This window comes from Ptychodera flava, chromosome 4 (genome assembly GCF_041260155.1).
Source record: "Ptychodera flava strain L36383 chromosome 4, AS_Pfla_20210202, whole genome shotgun sequence".
NCBI lineage: Eukaryota > Metazoa > Hemichordata > Enteropneusta > Ptychoderidae > Ptychodera > Ptychodera flava.
The window spans coordinates 34,336,692-34,348,325 of record NC_091931.1 but is presented as its reverse complement, the minus strand read 5'-3'; the positions used below and the strand labels follow the sequence as shown (position 1 = coordinate 34,348,325).

At 36.5% G+C, this 11,634-nt stretch overlaps 1 protein-coding gene across 1 annotated transcript; it reads left to right on the top strand.

The window, feature by feature from the left end:
• Positions 1-3,632: 3,632 nt before the first annotated feature.
• Positions 3,633-10,616, top strand: LOC139131539 (uncharacterized). The gene is made up of 3 exons (XM_070697629.1): positions 3,633-3,720; positions 8,251-8,939; positions 9,895-10,616. The coding sequence occupies exons 2-3, from the start codon at positions 8,272-8,274 to the stop codon at positions 10,040-10,042; spliced, it is 816 nt and encodes a 271-aa protein (XP_070553730.1). The 5' UTR covers positions 3,633-3,720; positions 8,251-8,271; the 3' UTR covers positions 10,043-10,616.
• Positions 10,617-11,634: the final 1,018 nt, after the last annotated feature.

Below are 11,634 nucleotides of genomic sequence, written 5' to 3'. Positions count from 1 at the left end.
TCATATAACTCCGAAATAACTGCATCAAATGTGATGAAAACTGCTGCAAATACTGATACGACAGATATCTAACTGTGTTGTAAAGCAATTAGTAGTGTAAAGTTAAGGAGGCACTGTGGACCAGTGGTTAGGGTAACGGACTCACTATCAGTGGATGGAGAGTTCGAGACCCGGTTCAAGACCCAGTAGGTCCAGAGTAATGTACTCACTGTCAGAGGATGGTGAGTTCAAGACTCTAGTACGGTGTTGTGCCCCTGAGCAAGGCACTTTACTCCTCAGTGCTCCATTTGGGGAGTTAGTGGGTTATGCGTACCTCATCCTGTAATTGGGCTAACGCCTGTTGGATGGTGGACTGATAAAAAAAAAGTTAATTAAGGGTTCATTTGCATATTCGCATATTGAATATGCAACGAACCCTTTTTTTTCCATATGTCATATGGATAGTAATCTAATATTCAATTACTACAGTAGATCTTTTTTCTAAAGGAAAATGTAGCAGGTTTCAAATTACAGGCTCAGATACTTTTTTGTCAAATAATATACTCTTTATTTCATAATAATAAGGCTTAGGGATAAAACAATATAATTTCCAGTCATTGAGAAATTTTGCAGTGACCTTACTCTTCTTTGAATAATTATTACAGATCAATTCTTCAATAGTAATCTCTGAATATTCTTTTGGTTGATAATTCTCGCTTTATATACTAAAAAAGTTGCAACCATTACTATAAAATTCAATTCTTTGTCTACTGACAAGTAAATTATTATTTAACAAATTCATACTTCGTTTCCATTGATGTGGAATTGCTTTATTAATGGTAATTAAGGTATTGTAGAATCCAGTTTTTCTTGTCTTAACGTTTTTCTATCATATGGTTTTGATGGATAAAATTACCATCGATAAAAAGATCTGCAACGTAAATAAAACCAGTTTCAATCCACTCTCTGAAAAATAACACCTGCTTATCACTTGTTACAAAACGATTTCCCCAAATCTTTTGTTCTCCAATTATGTTTGGTTACACTTGTATATCTTTTTCAATCATTATTATCTCGTACCAACTATTTAACACCCCTTTGTAAAAATTTTGGCAGCTGTTTTGTGATGAACTTGAGCGCTCGTGTGTCAAGGTTGAGCGTAAAATTGTGCTTAACACCTCCAAAGCTTTCCAAGTAGATATTAACAGCCAATTTCAAAGTGTCATCACCACCAATAATCAGTCTTCTGACCCATCTACAACTCAGCGCCTTTATTACTGACTCAACGTCAATCATGTGAAGCCCACCATTTTTAGCTCACGTGTGTTAACACGTGGGCTATTGTCATAGCGATGTCTGTCTGTCTGTCCGTGTGTGTGTGTGTGTTAGTGTGTGTGTGTCTGTCTGTCTGTCTGTTTACACGATAACTCAAAAACATCTGAACGGATTCATATCAGATTTGGTACACAGGTACCATGTGCTACTTGCAAGAAGTGATTAGATTTTGGATAGTGTGGCTTGCATATTAATGACGTTTTGCAATATCGTTATTTTCCATACAATGGTTGCCCTATGGAGACGGTAATGACAGTGTAGACATATATCAAGAAATACTGCACAAAATTTCATGAAACTTTTCACAGATGACAATCTAAGAACATTATGATGATACTGTGAGTGTCATGTCAATTATCTTCTCATTTGCATATTTAATGAACTTTTGTTATTAGTGAGATAACTCTGAAATTCCTGCACCAAACTTGATGATACTTGCAACAAATATTGATCTAATATATATCTAATTATAGTTAGAAGCATTAGGCAGTGTCAAGTTAATAAATAGCTCATTTGCATATTTTATGAAGGTTTGTAATTAGTCATATAACTCCGATATAACTTCACCAAATGTGATGAAATCTGCTGCAGATACTGATCCGACTGATATCTAACTGTAGTGTCAAGCATTTAGTAGTGTTAAATTAATTAAGGGTTCATTTGCATATTTAATGAACTTTGTAATTTGATATATAACTCTGAAATTACAGCATCCAAGTCAGTGAAATTGGGCACAGATATTGTTTTGATAAATATCTAATTGTACTGAGAAGCATTTGGCAGTGTCAAGTTAACAAATAGGTCATTTGCATATTTTATGAAGTTTAGTAATTAGTCATATAACTCCAAAATAACTTCACCAAATGTGATGAAATCTGCTGCAGATACTGATCCGATAGATATCTAATTGTTGTGTAGAGCATTTAGTTGTGTGAAGTTAATTAAGGGTTCATTTGCATATTTAATGAACTTTGTAATAAATGATTTTACTCCAAAATTAAAGCATTAAATTTGATGAAACTTGCTACAGATGTTGATCTGATAAATATCCAATTGTACTGAGAATCATTGAGCAGTGTCAAGTTAATAATTAGCTCATTTGCATATTCCATGAAGTCTTATAATTAGTCATATAACTCCGAAATAACTGCATCAAATGTGATGAACACTGCTGCACATACTGATACGACAGATATCTAACTGTGTTGTAAAGCATTTAGTAGTATAAAGTTAACTAAGGGTTCATTTGCATATTTAATAAACTTTGTAATTAGGTATATAACTCTGAAATTTCGGCACTAAATTTTGGTGAAACGTGCTACAGATATTGACTTGATAAATATTTAATTGTGCTATGAATCATTGAACAGTGTCAAGTTAATGTAGGGTTTATTTGCATATTTAATGAACTTTGTAATAAGTGACATTACTCTAAAATTACAGCATTAAATTAAATAAAACGTGCTACAAATGTTGATCTGATGGATATCTAATTGTCCCATAAAGCATTGAGCAGTGTCAAGTTAATTGACAGCTCATTCGCATATTATATAAAGTTTTGTAATTAGTGATTAAACTCTGACAGTACTGTGCGAAGTTTAAAAAAAAACCTGCTACATATAGTGATAACATATATCTCATTGTTCTGAGAAGCGTACTACTATTAATGAACCTATTGTAAAACACGTGAGCATATTCAGTTCATATCTGGTTTATGCATTGACAAAATGCAAATTACATGATGATGCATTACCAAACTGCCACCAGGTCAACCATCTTACTGAGCGTCAACCATTCAAAGTAGTGAGTAGCTATAGTAATTACTGCCTACTAAATACAAAGTTTTCTTTACATTTAAAGGTATTGATCTATTGGTAAGACCAGAATAAAGCCTACAATACAAGATATCATGGATGGTATGTTGTCCCCCGAAAAGTTATGAGCTTAAGGAGAAGCATCGATCTCGTAAATACGAGAGACTAACCTGCATGACACCAGGATCTTGGTCGTAAATGGCACAAAATGTCCACTCAAGTCTTACGTTGATTTTACAGTATGACGTTTTCATTTTAAAAATCAGACGAACACAGAAATGAACATAACAGCTTCATGCACTGAATTGATATACGGGTACTGCATCTTGCATTTTTCGGTGAGTGGAACCCGTCTTTGTGTTTGTAGATTTAAGGCGATAAGCTACAAGGCGGAAAGAACTACTGTTCACATGGTTCACACAACGTACATCCTATCCAATCGTATACCCGGGTCATTTCCTCAACTGTTGGGTTACAGTTCATTAGAGAATATTCCTTCCGTGTCAAAGTTCATAGAAAAATACTGCAGACTCTCATTGTTCAACGACATTATCTTCATGCGCTATCGTCGCGTTGATTGACGTCATCTTGGGTATGTATCTTTTTCGCAACTTACTTGTAAACTCCCTCTGTCTGTATCATAGTATTAGTCACAAGCGTTCGGAGATTCACTTATCGTCACCAACACATTTCTTGGCTGAAACAGACATTATTTTAGGTAAAAAATAGACAAGATCGAAGCGCCCCGTACATTATGTTCATAGCTTGGGCAACCACTGTGTGTTACAATTCGAATTTTTGCTTCAAACATACTACACGATATCGGTATTTGAGGGGCGTAAACGAGCATTGTACAGGGTCCACGCTGAAAGGTTCTTCCACCAATTTATCATTATGGACCATGCAAACTCAATCATACGACAGGCACAAGGTTAAACAGAGGGAAAGCATAAGTATAAAACAGATGGTAGGTTTTATGGTTGATGAGGTTGCATTCATAAAGACCTCTGGAACGGAGGGGAGAATCCGGAAAAGTTCTCTGATTTGTTCAAATGCCTCCCCTAACAAACTCAAAACGCGTTCAGATGCCTCCCTTCTGACTTGCTGTAATCTTGAAATCCACCTCAAAATAAAACTGGCCTGATTTTGGAATGGTGCTTGTGTGTGTGTTTGTGTATGTTAGGCCGGGGCTGTTCCTCTCCCAGGGCAGGAGGGTGCTGTTTTGACATATTTTCTCTTACAGGAACACTTCATCTTGTAAAACAGAAAACAGCGATCACATAAAAAGAGGTTTGAAAACAGGATGACTATCCTCACCTGTCAGGAAAACTGAACATAATTAACATAATTGTATAAAGGGGACATTAGCGTTACCTTTTGGACAATTTTTCAGTACGTTTTGGCCTTGTTCTACTCCACACAGCATGCTGGAATAACAAATATTCTGTTTGGCAAAATACTCTGTATATGTGTAAAGACCATAATCATTGTTATTGATGACAAATGAATTCTAATCCGGACTTGAATTCAATTTTAAACGATAACAATGCTGACTGTACACATATGGCTGTATTGATATGCTAAAAACTGGACTTTTCGTCACGCTTCAGAGAGTAGAACAAGAAACTGCAGTAGATACACAAAACAACGCCACCAAAAAGTTAGCTAAAATTTACAGCTATGAATGAAGTAAGGTCACTCTTGGGTCATGTAGATGGCCTGTTCTCACCCATATATCTAAGTTGTTACTGAAAGGCCAGTCAGAGTATGTCTACTGTTCCTTTTGTGTCCTATTGCAAGTGATCCAGTGAGACTACCGAGGTTCTGGTGCCAATGTATGGAAATGGGGTGTCACAAGTTGTTTTCAGTACGGTTATCAACAACTACCATTCAGTCTTACAACTTTCAGCTCAAACTTTTTTGTTTCCTGTCCCTGCTATTCTAGAGAATGATGCAAAAGTCTTGGATGGACTGTTTCATAAATCCTAAATATTGTGCATTGGAAAAAGTGGCTCACTGGAATGTTTGTACTGCTCTATAAAAAGCATACTTCAGTTGACACATAGAACAAAGAGGCTGGAGCAGTTCTATGTGATCTGGGTTGATACCTATGGGTGTGAGAAAGTACTTGTCTGTTCGTATGTGTTCTTTAAAGTTAATATGCAACAGAGAATGTTTTTTTTTCCATACAATGTATTTTTGTAAAAAACAATCTCATATCAATCAGAGACACACTCCTTGTTGAGTCCCCTCTTAAGTCCCCAAATCCCTTCAAATGCCCCAAACACACCCTTGGTATTTTCAAAGCCCCCGTCAATTATTCTCCACCTCCAGAGGTGTGTGAATTTAGCCTAATGGGGATGCGGTACTGTAGGAGCGGTATATTTTATATGCATATGTGAGGTCGTCAGGATGGTTTTTAAAGTACTGTAGTTTATTCATTTCAAGAGTCAGAAAACGCTTGAATAATGCTGTTGTTCGGCAATAATCAAGATGCAGCAGTGAATAAAAATTAATTCTTCGATCAACATTGGCATGCACGTAAAGCTATGGAAAGTTGCACATGCATATTTATACATATATATTTCGTGTCATATGGTTTCTGTTTTGTCGACAAACTATCAATGTCATATATAAATATGTGAAAATATGCCGAATTCCATGGAAGCAGTGCAGAAAAATCTTTCCATAATGGACAAAAACAGAAATTTTGAAAATATTTAAATTGCAGATAAATATATTCAAATGTGTGCACACAACCCCACCTAACATTACTAACAGGCTATCTGAGAAATTCAAACCATGAAGGATATGTTACAGCTGATTAAGACAGTATGCTATTGATATAAAATCTACATATGTAAATTTCACACATATCGAGGGCCATACATGATATTATTTTGAAAATAATTCGATGTCTCACGTGGTAAATTTGACGCAAATAACTTTCTTTGTGTCATATCAACAAAGGTACCCTGTTCCAAATCATTATTTGGTCTTCCCTTATTTCAAACAGATCTGGAACGAATGGTTGGACTGACAAACAAATCTATCGGCTATTTTTAAACACCATGGATGGTATTTAATTTCAGAAACAAGAGTTTAAAAAGCGGTCTACAGATAATTTTCAATCATCCGCTAGAATTGGAAATACTTAACTTCAAGAATTCGTTAGCGAGCTGAAATTTATAACTCTACTCATGTTATGTATGGACATATTTTAAAGGTATACTATCACCTGTTCCAATTTAGCTGCAGTTACCATGGAAAGAGAAAATCTAACCAATCACTCACATGGGCATTTTGAATACCATTTTTGAACCCTTTTGACCATATATGGGCATATTTAGATTACAGGTGATTATGAGAGATGTTCTCTTGTCCACTCTACTGGTGTCACTTTAGCCGTAAATTAAAACTTGATGAAATTAGATATCTAAATGCCTTTCTTGAAAATTTCGATCGATCGTCCTCTCACCATCAAAATGCTTTAAAGCTAACTTGGCATATCAAATTCGCAGAACTTCATCAAGGCAGCAAACCGTTCAGTACAATTTTCGTTTTCCCATATTCCGGCCGTGTCAATTTGAATAATTACTCCGAAGTGTTCGTATTCACTGATCAAGTTCGGTCATCGTCGGTCCGACCACCAGAACGAGGCTATGACCTGATGCAGCATAATACTTCTTTAAATGAGGTCTCATCTGAAAATCAGGTGACGCAAGTAAGGGCACACACTAGTTAAATTGATACCATTTATTAAAGCGAATTCCTGAACGGTCCACGCAAACACACAAATGGATCACTATGTATCTCATGTTCGCTGTCTGTATTCATACTTCTAGCTGATACATGCCGACCTATACTCCCGAGCCCCAACTTGGGAGGAACTGGATTTATGCTCTTAAGATAGAATTCGCCTCTGAGACAGCTATTCGGACCTTTAATTTGTTTTAGTACTGTTCTACTCAACTACAAGCTGTTCATGTAAAAAAATTCACCGTCTTAGTTTTTGGAAAATTGAAAATTTTATTTTTCCCCATTAGGCCCCTTAAAGAAAATTCTATGTTTCCCGTCCTTGGATTTTTGAAAAACCTGCAAGCCAGCAAGGGAAAACAACAAACACAGACCAAAACACAACTGTATTAAAATCAGATCAGCTCAATTCTAATTCTCTTTCTTTTAGAAAAATGATAATTTTGTTTATAATAGAGTTGACATCGTTTTTGTTTCCTTATTTTTCTCTGAAAACCTATCAGCACGCGGACGACAAACGTAGAGTTAACACAGGGATGTCGGCCATTTTGATTTTCAAATGATGTTTGGTGATTTGTCTTTCTAGTTCAAAACTTTGCGAGGTGACCTCCGATTTTTATTTTTTATAGAGAATGGTTGAAAGTTTCACTGAAGAAATTTTGAGCAAAAGTTTGTCTTTCACTTTCGATGCCCATATATTAATACCGTTGTAAGTCACTCTCGACACCGGTATCGATCAATGTCGAGCCGGGGAAGATTGTATTTGACATAATCGGCCATTCTGGTCAACACGGTATCTTTATAGTGTATATACAGCAGGCATATACAGTTTTCAAGATGTATAGGATCGTCAAATAATCTTTAGAAACCTAAACACGACTGGAACTAATTTGGGATAATTGGATCTTTATACTTTTCAAATTTCTCTAAAATTTTAGTTGCCCTATAGCTGAATATTGCGATATTACAAACAACTCATAAAAACAAATGTGTAACTTGAAAAGAAAAGCAGATGGGGTTACATTTGCAGCCTGAATCGACATTTCTTCACTATCAAATTATCCCAAATTAGTTCAAATCGTGTTCCTAACACTTGTAATTATGTGATTCAAAATATGAAAATCCTTGGTTCACGCACGATTACGTTATTGCTATGTAGGAAACAAAGTACGAACCACCGTCGGTATTTTCAAGGAATGGCTCATTTTCGGGTTTCATGCACAAACTTCCTGTATAAAGTACTCCATTATAAAATAAGACCTGTCGGTATCTCACTGGAAATAATAATCGAGACAGCACTAAGGTTGCGTGAAAAAAGATTCCAGTTCCAATTTTTACAACAAACTTTATTCTACTATTTCGACAGGTAACGGTGAAGAGTGAAGAAATGGATAAATTGAGATGGACTGTCCTGCTGGCTTTGTTGCCTTTTCTGATCGCCGTGAAAATCGCATCTAGCATGGCTGAAGTGGTCATTCTTGTTGGTTGCTTGGTTACAGACAACGAAACCACCATCGACTGTAGAAATTTCACGCTCGTGTCGTATCGCGCTGTCGTCGAGCCGACATCACAGGCGTCTTCGGTCCTCATATCTTCAATCTGGATAGTGGTGTCTCTACAGGTAGACCAGTCATTTCCAAGTTTCCAAGACACGATCCGTATTGTGGTGCGCAAACTGTATTTTTACAAGGACGGGTTCCTCCTCCTTTGGATGATAATGTATTATTATATTATGTTCTTCAGCGACCCAGGCCAACCGGGGCCCATCGACTACCTTGTCTTGCCAATAGAGCTGACAACGTCCTCCTTGCTCATGTACATCCTAAACTACAGGACGGCGCCCTCTAACAAAGACCAACATGACCATCCAAGAGTATTGGCAATTTACAAGACCGTTCTAATGACATTCGCACTCTACAATTTATACCGCGCCCTCGTCGGCAACATCTATATCGGTATAGAAATTTACACTGTTACCGCAAGGAAGCTTTTTAACCGCCTGAAAGCAAAGCATTCATTGAATTTACTCTCTCTTGTCATAGCAGCCGCTTACAGGTCAGTTTCTCTATAACGTTTTAATCGTGTCAGAATGAAAATCACAGACTTCAATAGAAAAGGATAACGCACTAATATTGCAAACCAATCATATATATATATATATATATATATATATATATATATATATATATATATATATATATATATATATATATATATATGTATACATACATATATATATATATATATATATGGAATGAAAATGCAAGTGTAAAAATCATATTGGAATTTTTGTTATAGCCGAAATACCTACCCATCGAAATACCTATTTTAACTAGTTATTGTGTTTGACAGCGAAATGTCACAGATATCGATTCTTGATATAGTATCGCAGAGCAGTGATAGAATATATACAAAAACACTCGATGGACTGTCATCTGAATTCATATAATTTCGCACACACAGACACACACAGACACACAGACACACACACACACACACACACACACACATATATACATATATATATTTATATAAAGAGAGAAAGAAATGAGACAGACGGAGAGAGATATATATTTACAAATATACATAAAAATGCACATTATGTGCTTGATATATTGTCATTTGAATTCATATTAGTCAAACTTTTACTATACCTTTTGAGTCTACTGCTTGTGAGGTTAATTTTGATGTTCGAAAAGTAAATATAGTGTTTACTGTCCCATGTTTTTGTGAAAATCTTAAATTAATAGTTTCAAGAAGAGTTACCGCAGGGATAGTAGCCATTTTGGATTTTCGTATCGGTAAATGTTAGGTAACTTTTTGCGTCTACAGAATTTTCAGAGTGGCCCCAGATTTTCTATTCATGATTTTGAAAGAGAGCGGTTTAAAGTGCACTTGATGAAAGTTTGAGCACAAGTCTTTCAATATCGAGGCACAAACTATTAAGGCATCTTTCCAAAAAAGTATCCAATACGTAACTAAAACACATTTTTCGTATTTTCATTTACAGATATATCTTGGGAAATTTCTACTTGAAAAAGTTAGTTTGTTGCCTGAAAGAGAGGGAATATGTCATACTCCGTGACGAAGACGATGACCTAAGTTTGCTCTATAACACTTATCCGGATCTGGAAGAAATGATCTATCATGTTCAATAGTTCAACAGAGAGGCAGACAGACTTATACAGACAGACACACTGTCACAAAATCTTACAGGGCTCGAAATTAGCGGTAGTTCCGCGTCCACAGACTACTAACTTTTCCCTGGGCCTACCAAAGTCCATGAAATGGTAGCCCACACGGACTACCAAAGCCTGGGACATGAAATTTAGCTGAACACAGTAAGGCCAGACTACGACCTTGTTTTGTGAATTACAAAGACGACCTGGCGATGGAACTTTGCAAAATATTTCAATATCTCAACTGATGTTTTTGTACTACAGGCACAGAAAATGATGGCCAATGAAAACGTATTCTCATTGCAATCACGAACTCCTCCCTACTACAGAAAGCCTATGGTCTGACTATCAAATTCACTTCATGGGCAGAATCTTGAAAAATAGCTTTTTCTTCTCTTATAAATGAAAAAATCCCTAAACTAAAATATGCATGGGCTACCAGCCGTTGTCAATGGGCTACCAAATTCAGAAAATGGTAGCCCAAGTGGACTACCAGGGCAAAAAGTTAATTTCGAGCCCTGTCTTTTATAATATATATATATATATATATATATATATATATATATATATATATATATATATATATATATATATATACACACACACATTATCTATATATATCTATATATATATCTATATCTATATATATATCTATATCTATATATATATATCTTTATCACATGAACTGGCCCGTATCTCCACCTCTGTGACGTACACCAGCACAGATAAGAAATCCATATTACCCCTGTTGTACGTCATCAACCGGAACTTTTTTCCTGAAACACAGAATTTTGACAAAAAGGTGACCCGGCGCGATAAATCCAGATATGGAAACATAGAAGGCAACGAAATTCCAAGTCGCTAAAGCTTTAGCTATTCCCAAGAATCTGGGACGAATATACCTAACAGCAAGAATCGAATGAGGATATCATCGATCATTTGGCTCAGTAACGTCACTGCTCCAGTCGTAAGGCTCAATGTGGACGTTGTCGTACCTGGCGATCGCCAAGCGACGTCGTACCTGGCGATCCCGGTTGGCGATAAACCCTAAAGATACACCTCAACGAAAGTTCAACCACAGTCGCTCGAGAGCTATTCAGCTCTGGGACTATTCGCCCCATAGACGAGTATACAGAAGCGAGAAATAGCTATTCAGCTCTGGGACTATTCGCCCCATAGACGAGTATACAGAAGCGAGAAATGGGGTATTTCTCGCTTCTGTATACTCGTCTATGGGGCGAATAGTCCCAGAGCTGAATAGCTCTCGAGCGACTGTGGTTCAACTTAATAAATGAGTACCATATAATCTTCGGGAAAGCGACATAGAAGGCACAAGCATAAAGTCATTCGACGAACAACGATAAATTTCCTTCATCACACAAATTATTCCGTCGTTTCTCGATCGAGATCAAACCTGCAGCGGAAGGCTGTAGTGAAGACATTTACACTCTGCAGTGCAGCGCTGTAGAATCCGATTTATTTTGAAAGTTGACTCGGACAACACTCACTGTACAACAGAACAGAGTTCCCATCAAGTAACAAAATTGAGATGCACCTACGGGCGATACGTG

Bases quoted from the DNA above. Each gene is read 5' to 3' on its own strand.
- LOC139131539 (XM_070697629.1), top strand. From the start codon at position 8,272: ATGGATAAATTGAGATGGACTGTCCTGCTGGCTTTGTTGCCTTTTCTG. The intron at 8,940-9,894 runs GTCAGTTTCTCT...TTTCATTTACAG, and splicing joins GTCATAGCAGCCGCTTACAG to ATATATCTTGGGAAATTTCT.